The 18,713-nt window shown below is 35.7% G+C and overlaps 1 protein-coding gene across 3 annotated transcripts; it reads right to left on the minus strand.

Moving 5' to 3' along the window:
• Window positions 1-4,688: 4,688 nt before the first annotated feature.
• Window positions 4,689-6,767, minus strand: LOC145166702 (uncharacterized). 3 transcript variants are annotated; one of them, XM_079085730.1, is made up of 4 exons: window positions 6,625-6,767; window positions 5,718-6,199; window positions 5,049-5,200; window positions 4,689-4,906 (listed from the first exon to the last, which is right to left on the minus strand). In XM_079085730.1, exons 2-4 carry the CDS (start codon window positions 6,141-6,143, stop codon window positions 4,870-4,872), a joined length of 615 nt encoding a protein of 204 aa, XP_078941856.1. In that variant the 5' UTR covers window positions 6,144-6,199; window positions 6,625-6,767; the 3' UTR covers window positions 4,689-4,869. The 3 variants fall into 3 exon arrangements, with proteins under 3 accessions (XP_078941856.1, XP_078941855.1, XP_078941854.1); XM_079085729.1 differs by having other exon boundaries at window positions 5,049-6,194; XM_079085728.1 differs by having other exon boundaries at window positions 5,049-6,199.
• Between the last annotated feature and the right edge of the window lie 11,946 nt (window positions 6,768-18,713).

The following is an 18,713-nucleotide window of genomic DNA, read 5'->3' on the forward strand; positions in this document are numbered from 1 at the left end:
ATAGTTTTTAATTTGTAAAATTACATTTTAGTCTTTATAGTTTTTAATTTGTATTAATTATAGTTTTGGTTATTGTAGCTTTTGGTGTAGGATAATTACGGTTTTTGTCCTTATAGTTTTAATTTGCATTATTTATATTTCAGTCCGTATAGTTTTTAATTCAATAGCTACAGTTTTGGTCCTTGTATTTTTTATACAAAACTGCAAAAATGTTCCTATAGTATGTATTTTTTTTTATGTTTGGTCCAAACTTTGACTTTTTTGGATTGATGGTCATTTTTCTCTAGTTTCGATATGTATTTGGTCCCTCAGTAAAGTAAATTGACTGTAATGCCCTTCTGATTTATTTTTTATGTTTTTTTCTATTTAATTTAAATAAAAAAAAAATAATTAATTAATTTGAGCCCGCATCTCTCTCTTATTCATTCATTCTCTTATTCATTCATTCGTACCCAGATCATAAACATTACCAAACAATAGAAAATTCAACAAATTTACATGTGTTCTACAGTCAATTTTAACATTCAAGATATCTATTTCACACACACACATTCTATTTTATATATCTCACCCACATATCATAGACTCTGTTTCCCCACCTTCCTTTCATTCAAGCACGATCTCGAACACAACAAACAACTCCAATACACTCTGTTTCAATATGCATCTCTTTGATATTTCCCTTCTTTCTTTCATCTCCAGTTTATGGTGTTTCCCCTCTTTCTGGCATATCCGACCAACAACCAACCTTTCCTCTTCATTTGATTCATCTTCTCAATGACCTATGAGAGAAATTTCAAACAAAAAACACCCAGATACAAAATCATTATTGTTGATTCAAACCCTAATAATCATTCAACCCTAAAGCACAGGATGCAAATGAAGAACACGAGTAAACCCTAGAAATCAGGTGGTGCTTCATTTGATGTTTTTGCCATTGAGACACACACGACGAAATTAAAAGTGGGTCTCGAATTTACGGGATCTGATCCAGCGAGTCTATGATATGTGATGGGAAGAAGGCGATGGTCCCGACCTTAGATCAGTTACGTCGTCCGTTAGGCCACCTCCGACCACAATTTCCTTCGTCGGATATTATAATAGGGATGGCTTTGATCTTCTTTAAGTGTGAGGGTACTGGATGATGAATCCAAGGATACTAACCACTCCCGTTCTTTTGGTCCCTGTGGTTTGAATAGTGGTGGTTCTGGTTAATGGTGGCGGCTAGGGTTGTGATATGAAGAAGGAAGAAGAAAGAAGAACATAGGTGATGACGATGAAGTTGAACAACTTTTGGGTTTTGTGTATATTGATTTTGGAGTGTGTAGGAGTTTGTGGTACTCGAATCTCAGGGGTGTTTGGGATTGCTTTTCATGCTAAAAAGTTCTTTTTGACAAAAGTCATTTTTGATTTTTTGGCTTTTTATAAAAGATAGTTTTAAAATGTGTTTGGTTCATCTTTTGACTTTTTAAAAGCTAAAAACCTAAAAGTTGAAAAAGATCACAAATTCATGACTTTTCAAAAGCTTATTTTTGTTCTCACCAAAAAATTGTTTTAAAAGAACTTCTTGAAATGTCCAAACATCCTTTTTTAACTTTTAGCTTTTTGGAAAAACTAAAAGATCTAAAAGTCATTTTAAAAGATTTTCCAAACACCCTCTGAACCTAGAACTTCATATGATTCATCATTGTGTGTATGTATGTGTTGTATTGCCTGTGTTGAATCTGAACCCGAATATTCATATGGTTCTTCCCCAGATCTTTATATCTTCATCTAGACTTCATTATGAGAGAGAGAGAAAGAGAGTGTGTGTGGGCCCCTTCTATTGTTTTAATTATTAAATTACTAAAAAAGATATTAAAAATGTAAAATATAAAAATAAAAGGGTATAATAGTCTTTTTAATTTTCGGAGGGACCATTTCCACATAAACATGACCAAAAGGACCATGAAACCAAAAAAGTTAAGGTTTGGACTAAACCTCGGAAAAAATACATACCACAAGGAACATTTTTTCAATTTTGTCTATTTTTTATTTTGCATTAGCTACCCTTTTATTCCCTATAGACTTTAAGCGAGGGTAATTACATTTTTGTTCCATGTAGTTTTTATTTTCCTTTAACTACATTTTTGGCCCCTATTGTTTTTATTCAGAAAAAACTTTTTTGGTCAGTTTCACAGATTACCCAGTTTCGAATGGCGATGGTCCACGTGTTATGATGAGTTTATTCATCCTATATTTTTTACTGAATAAACCACTACAAAATATTTTTATGTAAGATTACTTGTTTAATTTATATACCTAAGATACATAAAAAAAATAGAAAACAAGAAAAGAAAGAAAAAGTAGACAGAAGAACAACGATCATTTTAAAACATTTAACAAAGAAGATCCCAACTTTTCAGGAAACAAATGTCTAGTTTTTGCCAACATAATCAACATCTATGAAAATTTTTATTCATAGTTCTGCACTTTAGGTCCAAGCATTGAAAATTTTTCATAGATGCTGATTATGTTTGGCAAAAACTAGACCTTTGTTACCTGAAAAGTCGGAGTCTTCTCTGCTAAATGTTTTAAAATGATCGTTGTTCTTCTGTCTACTTTTTCTTTCTTTTATTGTTTTCTATTTTTTTTATGTATCTTAGGTATATAAATTAAACATTAATCTTACAACAAAATATTTTGTATTGGTTTATTCAGTAACAAATATAGGATGAATAAACTCATCATAACACGTAGACCATCACCATTCGAAACTGGGTAATCTGTGAAACTGACCAAAATAGTTTTTTCCGAACTTTTAATCGATATTCTATCTGTTTTTGTAAATATAATTTTTTTGGGACTTTTCTGTTGATTATACCAAAATGTTACGACTTTTCTAACAATAACCCTTATATAAAATCATATTTTTGGTTAATTCTAATTACTATCTTTTAAAAGCAATTAAGTTTATAAAGGTGAAACATGTTTATGAAAGCCATAGCAACAAATCTCATGCACATCTAACATCTTTGTGCTTTTTCGTCATCGTCTTAATCTAGGTTGTCATCGTCTTAATCTAGGTTGAGAATATGATGTCAAATAATGTAGAGTAAATTACACGAATTGTCCCTATGGTTTGGGGTAATTTGTACGTTTGGTCCCTAACTTATTTTTTTAACCCGGAAGGTCCTACTGTTTGTTTTTGTTGTGTGTTTGGTCTCTGTCTTACCTAAAAAACTATGTTGCCATTGGTTTTTTAATTTATTTAAATAAACACACCCACAACCCCACTTCCACCTCACATTACTTTACCTTACATACTCCATCTTATTTAAATAAATTAAAAAATCAAAGGCAAAATAGTCTTTTTAGGTAAGACAGAGACCAAACACACAACAAAAACAAATTGTAGGGACCTTCCAAGTTAAAAAAACAAGTTAGGGACCAAACATGCAAATTACCCCAAACCATAGGGGCCATTCATGTAATTTACTCTATGATCTAACATAAGACATACTAAAAAAAGAATTGAAGTTTTAGTAAATACATTTTATAATTTGGAAAGATTGTACCAAGTAAATCGAGTTCACCAAAAAGCTTTTGTATTATATATGATATATAATAGATTATTTTGATATGATATATAATAGATTATTTTGACAATCTCAGTTATAGTTGTTAAGATCCGATCTTGACCTTAAGATTTTACAGTCTTAAGATCCTATAACCGAAAAACGATCTCGATCACAATAGGCTCTATCTAAAGGAAAATTTATATTGGGTCTTAGGATCCTGACTAGGATCTTAAGATCTTAACCTATTTGATCCTACCTCTTTAGTATTTATTTATTATATGGACGAGTCTCTAAAATTTATCTATTCGATTTGAAATCGAGTATCGCAAATCTATTCATTTCGAATTAGAAAAAACATTGCGACACTAATGTGAATAACATCATAATGGGAATAACTAAAACCAAGTCGTCGTGATAATCATGTGAAAACATTTTAGCAAATGTAATCATTTTGTTTTTAGATATTTAATGGTTTTTTTCTTTTTAATTTTAGTATAATCATTTTGTTTGTTTTGATAAAGTACCACAAGTCATATGATGAGATTATAATTTGGATATTTATATCTTGAACTTTAGGGGTAAGTATGGATCGGTTTGGGATAAAATCGAACCCAACCCGTTAACTTTGGTTTTTGACTTTTAGAATCTATTAGATTTGGTTTTTCAGGGTCAACCCATAGGTTCATGGGTTAGGGTTTTAACCTATTTTTTAGCAAATGTAAACAAAGTAAATAACTTCCTCAAACAATTTAGCACTGATCAAAAACACCAAAATCAATTAAATAGTTCAAGGAAATATTAAAATTGTCAAGTTTAGAAGTTTACAACCAAAAGATGAAAACACCAATATTCAATTCTTACATTCTTTATTTAGTTTTTTATTTATTAAAATCTATATTAAATATTAAATAATCAGGAATATATATTATGGGTCGGTTTCTAAACCCAAAACCGATTTTTATGGTTTGGTTTCTGTTCTATTAGATTTTTGTCAGTTTTTCGGTTTCCGGCATCGGTTTTGCTCACCCCTATTAAATTCTATTGTTAGAATTCATAAAAGATAATCTTGAAAAACCATTAATGATCAACTTACATTGTGATTACAATATATCTATAAAAAAAACATAATAATATTAAAGGATTTTCCATTATTCAAGCCAAAAAATCTTGTTTGTCTTTACAAAACCCATGTCAAACACCACAAAGACTAATCGGAAAATATCATCAACACTTTCAACCTTTTGTACTACATACAACATATCTCTCTTATAATCAATCCCCTAATTCATCATTTCACACTACCATCCATTCATTCATTCTTTCTCTTCAAGTTAACTTCTTTCAGCCTACAAACCAAGCACATTAGTTAAAAAAAAAAACAGTTAAATGCAAGAAATAGCAACACACTTTATTAATAACTGTTTCTTAGATAAAAAAAAAAATAAAAAAAATAAGAAGAAGAAATTTTGCAAGAAAGTAAAAAATTACCTGAACACTATGCTTTCCCAAATGCTGATTGTTATGGTAAACATAAAAACATCACAACTGCATAACTTTGTTTTGTTTAACACAAGGAGATGCTTTAAAAGCCTGACACTTCCACAAATTCCTCTCAACAACATTATTGCCAGGTGGCATCCCTACAGATAATGAGCTTTTAGAAGAAGTATGATGATCATGAACTTCTTTAGGGTTAGGGTTAGGATTAGGGTTAGGGTTTGCTTGAAGTTGAAGTTGATCCCTATCATGACATATACTCAATGGCAACTTCTTCTGTTTCATTCTTCCCCTTTTTCTACCAAAAGAAGTCATACTCATATCATCATCACAAGATTTCACCTTTGAATGTGTTTGTGTCTGTATCTGTATTCTCTCTCTCTCCCCATTTGTTGTAATATCTTCTTCTGCTTTTTTATCATTTCTATAAATCCCTTCAACAACTATACTTCCATTGCTAATTATACCATTTTCTGAAAACTTTTTAAGCTTATTATTATTATTATTATGACCCTTTAACTCAGAGGGAAGAGGTACACCAGATTTTGAAATTCTAGGGGAGCTGTTTATGGCTTGGTGTAATTTACGTGCTAATTCTTCATCATTTGTCTTATTACCATTTTCTAACCTTGGTTTCTTATTGTTATACAACATTTGTACCTCAACTTGCTTATTCTTCTTTGAATTTGAATCTTGTTCTGGAGAAGATGGTGTCTCTTGATTTTGATCATCAACAATGGCTACTAATTCTAAAGCTTTTTTGGCTGCAGCCATGGCTTTGGATGCTATTACTGCTTTCTCTTCAGCTGCAGCTCTTGCAGCCATGGCAACTTTGACTGCAACTTCAGCTGCTGATCTTGAGGCTGCTACAATCTCCTCTTGTGAAGGATTATCAGTGCTTAAATGAGCTCTTAATAAGTAACTGATTCGCGTGTCTAATTTACTCAATGGGGTACATGTTGATGGTGAATTTGGGTTTCCATTGATGTCGCCATTTTGCTTTTTTAAACAGGCGAGTAGACGCTTTCTTGGAGGCAGAAGAACATCAGAGTCTAAACGATTAACATCACATACGTTTGCTTCCATTATTTGTTACATCAAAGTAATATCTTCAAACACTTTGTATGTGAATGCGATCTTCTCTGCATAGAAAGAAAAAAAGTTCATACATCCTTATGGCATAATGAAATCAATCAACTAAATCCCATTTCTATCGGAATTGTTCAAACACTCAACAAAGGATTCAAATTTGAAATCACAACCCGATTGTTGAATCTATTCGCCGCCCAAGTTAAATTGAGATAATTCAGATTCAATTTCAGATAACCAAACAGAATTACACAATTTCAATCTCCTCAACTCATTGCATTAGAAGAAAAGAAGAATTGATCGAATGAATTTACAAGGAAAGGAAATCACGAGCTTGATTCAACAAAATTGTGTAAATCCAATCGAGCTAATTAATGATCGAAGATGTTTTGTTTCTGTATTAATTAATCCATAATCCGATTGAGCAAATACAGATAAATTCAACAAGAGTTGAAGGAAATGAAGAGATATAACGTACCTGATCTTGTGAAAGGGCGGGGCATGTATTGTTAGAATTAGGGTTTTGAGATGTGGAAGGAAAATGGTCTGCAAGTAGTTTTAAGAAGGAGAGAGAGAATGAAGATGATATATATATTGTCAGAAACAATTTCGATTGGTTCCAGTTCTAGAAACCCATAAAACGCAAATCCAGTAAATTTTTTTTGTTAAACCAGCAGTTGTTAACTTCCAACCTCGTTTTGCCTTGGTATTTACGTATATGCCATCGTGAACCAAAAAGGTCTCTAGCAAACATTAAATTTGTTAGAAAAAACATCATAAATAGTCCATGTGGTTTCCCAAAATCTGAAGTTTAGTCCCCGTGGTTTAAAAACGTCATAGATGGTCCTTGTGTTTTCAAAACTTTTGACGATCGATCCTTATTGCTAACTCCGTTAAGTTCTGTCCGTTAGCTAAATGACATTTTCGTCATTTCACCACCACAGGGACCATTTATAATGTTTTCTTATATATTTTTTTTAAAAGAAAAAATTAAATATGGAAAAGCTCTCTCTCTCTCTCTCTCTCTCTCTCTCTCTCTCTCTCGATCTGAAAAAGCTTTAACAGGTTGTACGCTACAACCTAAACTTGTTCTTGCTTACAAAAAATTAGAAATTTGAGTTCTTGAGTTCAGATTTTGTATTTGTATGTGTTCATGTTCCATATTTTTTGTATGTGTTATTGTAATTTTGTGTGTGTTCCAAATCCATTTCTTTGATGCTCCGATTTTCGAAAATTCGATCTGGAGATAAAACTACAACATGTATGTGTTCTTGTAATCTGAGAATCAAAAATCAATCAATACACTCTATCTCTCTCATACATACAACATTAAGAACACAGTAGAATCGATGATTTCATGAACAAAAACATTTCTATGTGTGTGTTTTCTAACCCGATTCCAGCAACATAAAACATTTTTTAGAACTTAAGAACCCAAAAAATCTGCAGATCGATGAACAAATTTGAAGCAGAAAACACTAACTGAAGAATGAAGACGAAACCCTAATTGAAGACGAAGCCGTCATCGATATCTGAACATCTCCTTACGACGAATCAAGAAGAATAACCGAATCGGAAGCAACAACAGGGGTAGATCGATTTTGGTTGAGGAATCACGATGAAGGGGAGCCCATTTTTCCAGCAATCCTCTTGGCCTCTTCGAACTCGTCTCCGGCAGCAATTGAACCGAAAAAGGAAGCAATAGCAACAGTCGACCAATGGAGAGCACCATCGATGCTAGATTTGACTGAAAAAAAGAAGGACAACGAAAACGACAGTAGGTGGGCGTTTCTTGGGATTTTTTCAGCAGCCGGAGGAGGGGTGGCTGGAATGGAGGCAACAACCCACTTCCTTCTGTTTCGTTTTTCCGATGAGTCAAGGAAGAAAAGAGGAAGAGGGGAATCGGGAATAGAAACTACTAAGGGTGTTTGGGTGGTGCTTCGACAGGAGGAGGGTGAAAATTTGTGAAATCGTCGGTTCCTCATTCCCTTCCATCACCGGAGGTCAAAACGAGATTGAGAGAGAGAGAGAGAGAGAGAGAGAAGGGATTATATTTAATTTTTTCTTTTTTAAAAAAATATATAAGAAAACATCATAAATGGTCCCTGTGGTGGTGAAATGACGAAAATGCCCTTTAGCTAACGGACAGATTTTAACGGAGTTAGCAATAAGGACCAATCGTCAAAAATTTTGAAAGCGCAGGGACCATCTATGACGTTTTTAAACCATGTGGACTAAATTTCAGATTTTGGGAAACCATAGGGACCATTTATGATGTTTTTTCAATTTGTTATTATCTTTTACCTATCAATCTTCATGAAGTGTTTGAATGTGGGTTTTAAAAGCGATTATTATGACATAAAGCAAAAAACAATTAGATAATTATGTACCTAGACTAAAAGATAAAGGGATATTTAAAAATATGAACATGAGATTTTGTCATTTTAACCAATTTTTTATATATCTTCCAAAAATATTGTTATGTCCGGAATGGTCTATGTATTTCGGACAAACTTTATGTCTCATTAAAATATATTTATATGATAAAAATACATGTAAGATTGATATAAAAATGTTTTATATAAAAACAATTTACTGATATCGAGCACTTTTCAAATGGCTCAAACTCTTGCATGTACCTATGCGGACAAAGAAATCAACCATTTTGTAGATGTGACTGTTGTATTCAAGCTAAGTTTTCAATTTCTTGGAGTAATAAAAACTATAGGTTGTTTGGTAAGCATCTTAATGGTTCCATTAAGATGAAACGTCTAAATCGTTAAGCATTTAGGGTGCTTGGCAAGGAAAAAATTATATTTGAATCATTAATCGAGCTTTTTAATCGCTCATGACCGTACAAACGATTAAGTTTCTAAAATCTCATCTTTAACCTAATAAAAACACGCTTACATCTCTTTAGGCACCTTCTACGACCTATCTGCAGCATTCATCGACCCTGACGACTTCCTTCCTTCTTCCATCAGCAATTACCGACACCCTCACATCAATGACCACTCCACCTCTGTCAACCCCAAACATCCATGGCTTTTCCCGTTCCTCTATTGGCACCCTCATAATGGTAATCTCTCTCCATCTATATGAAAAAAATGTGAAAAAAACGTGATTATTTTCATTCTCTCTACTTTTGGTTGTTCTCCGTACATGACTTGGACCATCGTCAATCTCTCTCACGTCGTGGTATTTCTTTTTATTTCTCTTATATTATAGCCACAATTACCTTATTACGACTATATTATAGCCAATTTTCCAGACTTTTGTTTGTGTCGGTGAATTCATGATTTAGGGTTTTAGAAACTGAATACTTTTCTTACCATTTGCATAATATTATTTATTGTAACATCTAGTTTTTTGGGCTAGAATTTTTCGGTAAATTTCAAAATTTTATCTTATTTAAATAAATTAAAAATAATAAATAAATAAACTAAAATAATTAAAAATTACAAAGACTAGTTGTGTTATTTGAAACTATAAAAGTTAGGAGGTTAAACATTGAATTTGTGACATTTAGAGTTTGAGGGTAAAAAGTGACAAAATAGTAAAATCATGTTAGACTAATTGTTGATTCAATCAAGTAAAAGTGTAACAATTAAAAAATACCAAGTAAAATTTTCATTTAGTTAAACCAAAATCATGCATTCGACTGTTCCAAAAGATAATCAGAGTAAAAGTATTCCCAAAACATCATAGTAGATCGTAAACAGTCAATGCTTAATAGATTTCTAGGAGCTGTAATACGATCAAACCGGACCCTTCCTTTTGAAAGTGAAAGTACCTGGAAACATTTAAACACAAAACCGTAAACACAAAGCTTAGTGAGTTCCCCAAAATACCATATACTATACAAGCAACGGGCCCCACCCAATGAGTATGATGGGCCTCGCCCTAACTCGCATAATGGGCCCCTCCCATTGAGTATAACGGGCATCGCCCTAACTCGCATAACGGGTCCCACCCAATGAGTATAACGTGCCTCGCCCTAACTCGGATAACGGGCTCTGCCCAATGAGTATAACGGGCCTCACCCTAACTCGTATATGGGCCCCGCCCAACATAAAAAACATGCAAATATCACACAGACAACTAGCATCCTACAAACATAATCTAATGGGTCGGCATTGGTGCCTTTGACCCATAAGTACAGTAAAGAGACTCACTTGAACTATTCAACAGAAGCCCAACAGCTACCTCAACAACTGAACATGCAACCCAAGCTTCCTAAAGCCAAACGGAAACCAATCCTTAGCCAAATGCTTAATTCTACTCAAGTTTGACAAAAAGTCAAACTGATCAACAAGCCAACTGTCAAAGTCAAAGTCAAAATTGCCAATCAACAGCCCTCCACGTCGTGGGGACAAAATGCCAACATGGTCGTTAATTCTCCAGTCGTCATGTCGTGGCAGCCTAAGGCCACGTCGTGGGGACTAGTCTGAATAGCTCAGACGAGATTAATCCATTTTCTTCCGATTCCAAGAGCTCTAAAGCTCAGATCTGATCCTTTCCAAGGCCTTAATGGATAAAGTTTCTAACTTTATCCATTAGGAAGGTCCAAACCACAAAGATCTAGACTTTAAGTCACAAAGGGACCCAAAAATGCATCTTTCTCAACTTAATCCATTAAGTCCAAGTCTCAAACTTTTAGATCTGAATCAACAAGATGTATAGATGGATAAAGTTTTCAACTTTATCCATAATAATGCCACAATCTTCCAAGATTTAAAATTTAAAAAACGAAAATGACCCAAAGGACCAAGATAACTTGCATGGCTAAAATGGAAGACAAAAGATCACAACTTTACTAGTCCATGAGGTCCAAGAAGCATTCTAAACTGATCAAAAGATGTTGGAATCCACTCAACTCCAAGATCACCCATAAAATGGACCAAAATTGCCAAAACTCCCAAATGACAAGATCTAAGGAACTAGATAGCAAGATTAGAACTCTATACTTACAATAGTCTAGAAATGTAGTGTCTTTGATGGATCTAAAATTGAAGCATCATTCCTTGCAACCAAAAGAGCCTTATTTATCTTTAAACTTCATCGTGATATCATAAAAATCACCCAAAAGATAAGAGAGAAGAGAGGAGATGTAACACCCCGACTCTCAGGTATAAATTTTATAGCTTTACATTCAGATTTAAAGGCCTACTCGACGAGTTGGATGCCCCAACTCGGCGTGTAGAAATGGATATGGTTGCGTGACTTAAGGTACCTACTCGACGAATTAGAGGACCCAACTCGACGAGTTGGAGCTGGAATGTGAAACCCTAATTTCCAGGGTTTTACACCCTATTTAAAGGCTCATTAGCCACCCTCTACCTTTCTTATCACCTCCCTTGACCTCAGAACACCCTAATCGTGTATTACTCCCCATTTTGTGTGTGTAAAAGCTTGGAAGGTGGTTTTAGTGGAAGTAACTTGAAGACTCAAGAGCTTGGATCAAGGAGAAGCTTGTAGATCCAGTACCTACTCCATTTTGGCTTCCATTTGAAGGTAACAAGTTGTTACTATAACACCCATAAAATTCGAGCCAATTTAAAACTTTTTAAATCATTTGAAACCATTCAATTATTACAATTTGTTTTCAAAATAGTTTATACATCAGAGTTCCCAGAAATCATAATCGTCAATCGAGGAAGTGTACGGTCACGCCTTCGCCTACCTGCGACCATCCGCTGAACCTGAAACAATAAACTGAAACTATAAGCCCGAAAGCTTAGTGAGTTACCCCCAAAATACCCATACACACAACAATACACATATAATAACAACAACATATTATGGGTCCAATCATCCATCGGGATGGAATACCCCAGGCCCTCAACCATTGGGTTGGAATGCCAACATACCAATACACTTCACATAACAATATATACAACTAACAACATGTACTGGGTCCACAACTTTACAAACTGGATTACCCATGGGCCCACAGTGTGATTCTGGATTGTCTTCCGAGCCCACAACTCACATCTGGATTGCCACCGAGCCCACAGTACGAGTCTCCCTCAGCTCGTATCTGGAATGCTCCCGGGTTTGTTGGTTACCGCATGGAACAGTTTCTCCTCAACCCATCCCACATAATATGTCGACATATAACGCAAATAATGCACATACAGATAATCACATGATACTACAGGTAGTCCTACAAATCTACCTAACTGGCATAACAACTAGCATGCAGACAGTCAGACCAACTATAGGTCACTAAGCACAACCACATCCGATCTACCAGAATACCGATCCAACAGATCATACTAGCATATAACCATCCTATCTACCAGGATATCGAACTAACATATCACAACAGTAATAATCCCAATAACAAAACAAAGGGCCGGCCTTGGTGCCTTAGACCCTTGAGTACAGTGAGGATAACTCACCTCGTAAGTAGCTCGGAAGGCGGTGTCAAATTCCTCAAAATGTAGCTCCAACTCCAACACCTATATTCACCAATGTCCTTTGCTATAAATATCCAATTTACCAAAATACCCTCAGAAGTCAACTGGTCAACCCTTGGTCAAAGTCAAAGTCAACTATCAAGGTCAACAATCCATGTTGACCTCAACTCGTCGAGTACCCTCAGCTACTCGCCGAGTTCCTTGCATAACTTGCCAACTCGCCGAGTCACCATGCCACTCGCCGAGCCCAAGGCAATCTTCATCGGACTCGCCGAGTTGTTCATCCAACCTGTCGAGTTCAAGACCATCTTCATATGACTCGCCGAGTCTACCATGTGACTCGCCAAGTCCTTTCAGTCCTTCATCCATACAGATGCTTTTTAAGCCATGCTAAGACTCCATACTGCAGATCCAACTTCCCAAGGCATGCTTATCACGTAAAGTTGCAAACTTTACGTGCATGCAAGGCTCTAATGACTCATAATGCCAAATCCAAGCTTGAAATGGGGTTTTACACTTAAGGAGGGGTTCATACTTGCCAAAGTTGATAGCTTTATGGACTTACAAATCAAAGAGAGTTCAGATTTGAAGTCACAACTTCAGATCTGAGCTCATACCCAAGAATAGCTTCATAACCAAGCCAAGAAGCCCTAAACTTCATCCAAAGAGATCTAGAATGAAATGGGGTTAAGATAACAGCTTAATACCTTCCCAAAAGATGCCAATTGAAGTAGATCTTGATTCCCACGAGGCCACGAGTTCCTTGCTTCAATCCACTTGTTTCCCCCAAGCTCTTCTCACCAAGAATCCTCTCCCAAAGCTTAAAACACACAATGGGGCACATACACACACGTATTAGGGTTTTGCTAAGCTCTCAAGGGACTGTAAAGAGGCTGAAGGAGGCTTATGATTCTTTAAATAGGGTGCCAAACCCCGGAAATTAGGGTTTCACCCTCCAGCTCCAACTCGTCGAGTCACTCTTCCGACTCGGCGAGTTGGTCACTTAAACACGTGGTCCAAACTCGCTGCTACTCGACGAGTCTGGCAACCAACTCGTCGAGTAGATCTTAAATTCACGAGAATTTATAACCATAAATTGGTATTCGAGAATCGGGGCGTTACAGTTACCTTGATCATTCTAGTTTTAGATCTCCTTATTCAAGGGTTTAAAGCAATTTCTAGCATATTTATGGGTCATTTCTGGTATTGAGCATGATCTGAAGTTGTAACTACAGATCTAGACTCCTTTAAGCCCTCATAGTCATAAAGTTATCAAATTTATCATGCTTTGGCCCTTCTTTTTGGCTTAAACCTCTTCCTTAGCTTGGTTTTGGCATTTAAGGCCTTGCATGCACGTAAAGTTTGCAACTTTACGTGGTAACCATGCCCTAGGAGGCTAGATCTACAATTTGGAGCCTTGGTCTTGCTTAAAAGCGTTGGAATAAGAAAAGGACTAAATGGACTCGACGAGTTGCATGGTCAACTCGACGAGTCGGATGAAGATTGCCTGTTTTTGGTTATGCATGGACTCGACGAGTTGGTTAGGGTTTTCCTGACATTCTGGACACTGCATGGACTCGACGAGTTGTCTGGAAACTCGGCGAGTCGACTAGGGTTTTCACGACTTCTTGAGTTCTGAAGGAACTCGGCGAGTCAGTGAGTTACACTCGACGAGTTGGGTCAACATGGACTATTGACCTTGACCGTTGACTTTGGCTTTGACCAAGGGTTGACCAATTTAACTTCTGAGGGTACTTTGGTAATTTGGGCATTTATGGAAGTGGATCATTGGTGGATGTAGGTGTTGGTGTTTGGACCCGTGATTTGGGAATTTGATATTTCAGTTTTGATCAACATTGTGAGGTGAGTTGTCCTCACTATACTAACAGGGTCGAAGGCACCAATACCAGCCCTTTTCGGATTTGTATCCGGGTTTATTGCATGATGATATGCTTAGTGACCTTTAAGGTCGGTATCCTGGTATATAGGATGATGCTATGTTAGTGACCGGTTAGGTCGGTATCCTGGTATATAGGATAATGCTATGTTAGTGATCTGTTAGATCGGTATCCTGGTTATAGGATGATGCTATGTTAGTGATCTGTTAGATCTGTATGACTATCTGTACATGCTAGCTAGCATATGATATTTATGTGCACATAATTGTTTGATTGGGGGTTGGGTTGAGGCGGTCATGCTTTGTGCTTGTGCCAACATACCCAGGGCGGATCGGGTAGACTATAGACCCAGTTAGGGCGTACTAGTCAGGCCGAACGCCCGACGAGCGGTCCGGATAGGCTGAAGACCATGAGAGGCAATATAGACATGTCGATGGCTCAGAGAGCGGTCCAGATAGACTGATGGCCATGCGAGGCTGTCCAGTCGGGCTGATGGATCATTATGCATGCTGTTTGTTTATATGATATCGATATGGTTTGCATGGCGTGTAAGAGAATCGGGATAAAATAGCCTTAAAAATTCTGAGAATTGTGATTTCACTATCAAATCAAAGTATTGGGTGGTACTCCCTAATCTTTTATTGATAAGACTCAGAAGAGAAAAGAACAGAGAATGAGATATATGAATTTCGTAAGTACCAAAAAAAAACTGACCAAAATTGGTTAAATACCTTTTTTGTCTGAAAACTGTCAAAACTGTCATAAAACAGTTTGGCAACAGTAAAAAAAATTGTCATAAATTCGGGTTTTCTATAAGGATTAATACCAGCCAGGGGCTCTGCCCCTTGGACCCCGCCAGGGGCTGCCGCCTCTTAGACCCCGTTCCCAGGGGCGCTGCCCCCGGACCCCCGTTCGTTCAGGGGCTTCGCCCCTAAATGACAGTCTACTTTTAATCTTGAATAAACTTAAACATGTGTGCACTCCACACCTTCCTTACTTGTTTAATATTTATCAAGATCACTTTTGGTCAACAAAGTAATTCCATTACACTTAAATCACATTAGTGAAACAAATCACCAACAAACCTCCCCCACTTAAGTGTAATCTTGATTAATTTAAAACAAAAACATAACAACAAACTGATGCATAAATGAAATATCGTGACGATTGAATTTCACATTAGTATATTATTCATTCCAAATATTCGAATATCAGGGTGTCACTGTGACATCCCCTAATTTCTCGGCCAGAAAAGACCGATTTAATTTATGCTTTTTAAAATAAAATCAGAGAATCTTTTTAAAAAATGTTGCGGAATTGGTCCCCAAAAACAAAACATGATAAAAGTTTGTCAAAACCTTCCTTTAAGAAATATATAATTTCCTTTTATATTAAAACCTCAGGATGTCATGTTCCGATACAGATCAAAAGCATAAACAAGACATTATAAGCCTTACAACAGTTATTTATAACTACTGGCCTATAATCCATAAATCACTCATCATCATCATCCGACTATGCTCGGGGTCCACTACCTGTAATCATAAAAAGCTGAGTGGGTCAGACTTGGAAGCCTGGTGAGCATATAGGGTTTTCAACCCACAATAAATAAATTTATTGTACTTAAACATCAATCAATCAACCAAATTACCCCAACCCCATTATCTTATTAATTTCTTAAGGGTTTACCCTAAGATTCGAATATCACTCCTTCCTAAGGATCCATCCTAAGGAATAGGCACAAGGTCACACCATCACCAGGGTTTATACAACATGGGCTAAATTCATAGCTCTTATTTATTGACAGTATTATTGACAGTATTCACCCCTGTCATACATGTCAATGGGTTTTTAGAGTACTCCTGATGAACGTATAGTTCACACACCTACAGGTTGCAAGCCTGCTAGTGTTCCACAGACCGTCTAGAATAGTCCATGGTTGTCATCCCTACTCTGCTGAATGACCGGGGTCACCGTTTGGGTAAGGGCTTATCTCATATTTCACCACTCACCCTCAACTTATGATCTCCTTTCACCACTCACCCTCAACTTATGATCAATATTACTGATCATCTCCTTTATCCAACTCACCTTTCATCACACACCCATTATTTCATCTACCCATGTTTTACCCAATATTTTTGTAGATAAAAATACATATACAATTTAAATTATTTAAAAACATGTATAAATCACACCTTCAACATCCAACTCAAATAAACAAACAATAAATATTCACACAACACCTATTTTATATAAAATGCAAGAATTCCAAATTCATGCCATTTACTGAAATCTGTTAGATTGTAAACTTATATGGATTGATCCTCTTGTAATGATTATGCACAAAGTCATATAGACTTGACAACAAACATTACAGAGCATTCCAAAGGAGATCAACTCCTTGGAAACATCCTTCTTGCATTAAGTTTCCTAATCTTACACAGATTGAATAATTTCTAACTTTGAAACATTTCCATATTCCAGTTTGACTATCACTTCTGAACAAGAGTTTCCTCCTTACAGATTATGTCAATATGGTCCTTCCAGAATTATCATTATACTTCCAACTGTCCTTGAGCAACCAATCTTTGGTAAACCTTAGATTGTCCTCGACAATTGTTTAATCCTTTTAGTCATATCCAATTCTAGACCTTTTCCCTTCTTAATGCCCCAGGCATTTGGAAAATTTTAGAAAGGATGAATATAGCACATGCAATCGATCCTATATCCGAAGCATATGGGACACGATTCATGATGTATCACATAAAGACTAAACCAGTCTTTTGCTATAATATTTCCATTTCAATTTGCCAAGTTCTCATAATTCAGATTATGAAAAGGGATGTCGTAATCATAATCGAATTTTAGAACGCAAATAATGGACCCTATATTAGAATTTTCTTATGTTGAGCCATTCCAACATAACATTCATATATATACTTGACTAAATACGATTAAAACCTCAATCTAAGCTTTTAGATTTGAGATGAAGTATAATTTCCTCTCCCTTAATTATAGCAAAACAACTTTTTCCCAATTGAAACCTTTTGTTTTCTATAATTAACATTGCTAACTTGCAACCTTTATCATAATTATCATGCTCCCACTAACATGATGATTATTAACATAACACTTATGCTCCCACTAGCTTTGACATGTACTCAGAAATCAGTTGAACTTCAAGAAAAAACAATACTTTATTGACTTTCTTACCAAAGTTCAGATTTCTGATACTAGATTGCTTTGATAAAACTTTATCAATATCATACACCTTATCTTAGATAGCTCACAGGTGTGTCTAAACAATTTCAGAACTATGAAAAGGGATGCCGTAATCATAGTCTCAATTGTTTAGACCTTTGCCACTTCTCACAAGTCCATGTTAGTGTGCCGGTTAACCACACAGCTCCACTAACGACTTTGAGAATGCAAATATCACAATTGCTATCTACTTCAAATCTACTTGGTGGAAGTGTTTCCTCACCATCATTTTCATGAATCGGAGAGAAACCTTATGACCCTTAGATTTAATGGTGTATGTGTTCTTATCCATGTGAATTGTCAAAACCATAGTCACAAGACAAGGATAATGACAAATCCAAACTCATATGGACTGAACTCAATCTTAATTTCTTGCCACCTGGCAGCTCAAGGGCCTGCCATTGCTTCCAAGTTGTTGTGCAACCAATTGAGAACTCTAAGAACTCATATGCAAAGCCAACTTTAACTGGAATGGGCACAGAATATGTCAACACGATAGGTTATAAACCTCAAGTCGTGTGCTAGTGAAGAACTTCAGGTTTTATTCTTGATTAGTTCTTGAGACTTTCAAGACCATTAAGACTCCCACTGTCCTCTTGACATATAAGACTTTCTTGTCAGATATTCAAGAGATAGTGTGGATTCTAATCAAGACAAACACTTCACACAATTGGCCTTAGTTGGTCTTTGTTTTATCCAAAACATCACAACTTACCAATTTCAAATGTACAAGAGTAGAAAACTTTTACTCTTACATTTGATAAGTGTTTTAAACCTTCTTTAAGACATGTCACTCAAGTTACAATCTTAGAGTATAACTCTAAGAATTGTTTTTGGAACGAAGTATGAATCATCTTCTTGATTTAACCACTTCAATAATTCATAACTCCTCTTCTTAACTATCAGAATGCACTTAAAGGATGAATTGTGATAAGGTCTCAAAATCATTAAGATGGTCTTAAAACATGATACTAAAGTACTCT

The sequence above is a fragment of the Lactuca virosa genome, chromosome 3, assembly GCF_052849685.1.
Source record: "Lactuca virosa cultivar CGN04683 chromosome 3, Lactuca_virosa_CGN04683_v6, whole genome shotgun sequence".
Classification (NCBI taxonomy): Eukaryota; Viridiplantae; Streptophyta; class Magnoliopsida; order Asterales; family Asteraceae; genus Lactuca; species Lactuca virosa.

Excerpts from the sequence above, each read along its gene's own strand:
- LOC145166702 (XM_079085729.1), bottom strand. The coding sequence starts at position 6,143 with ATGGAAGCAAACGTATGTGATGTTAATCGTTTAGACTCTGATGTTCTT.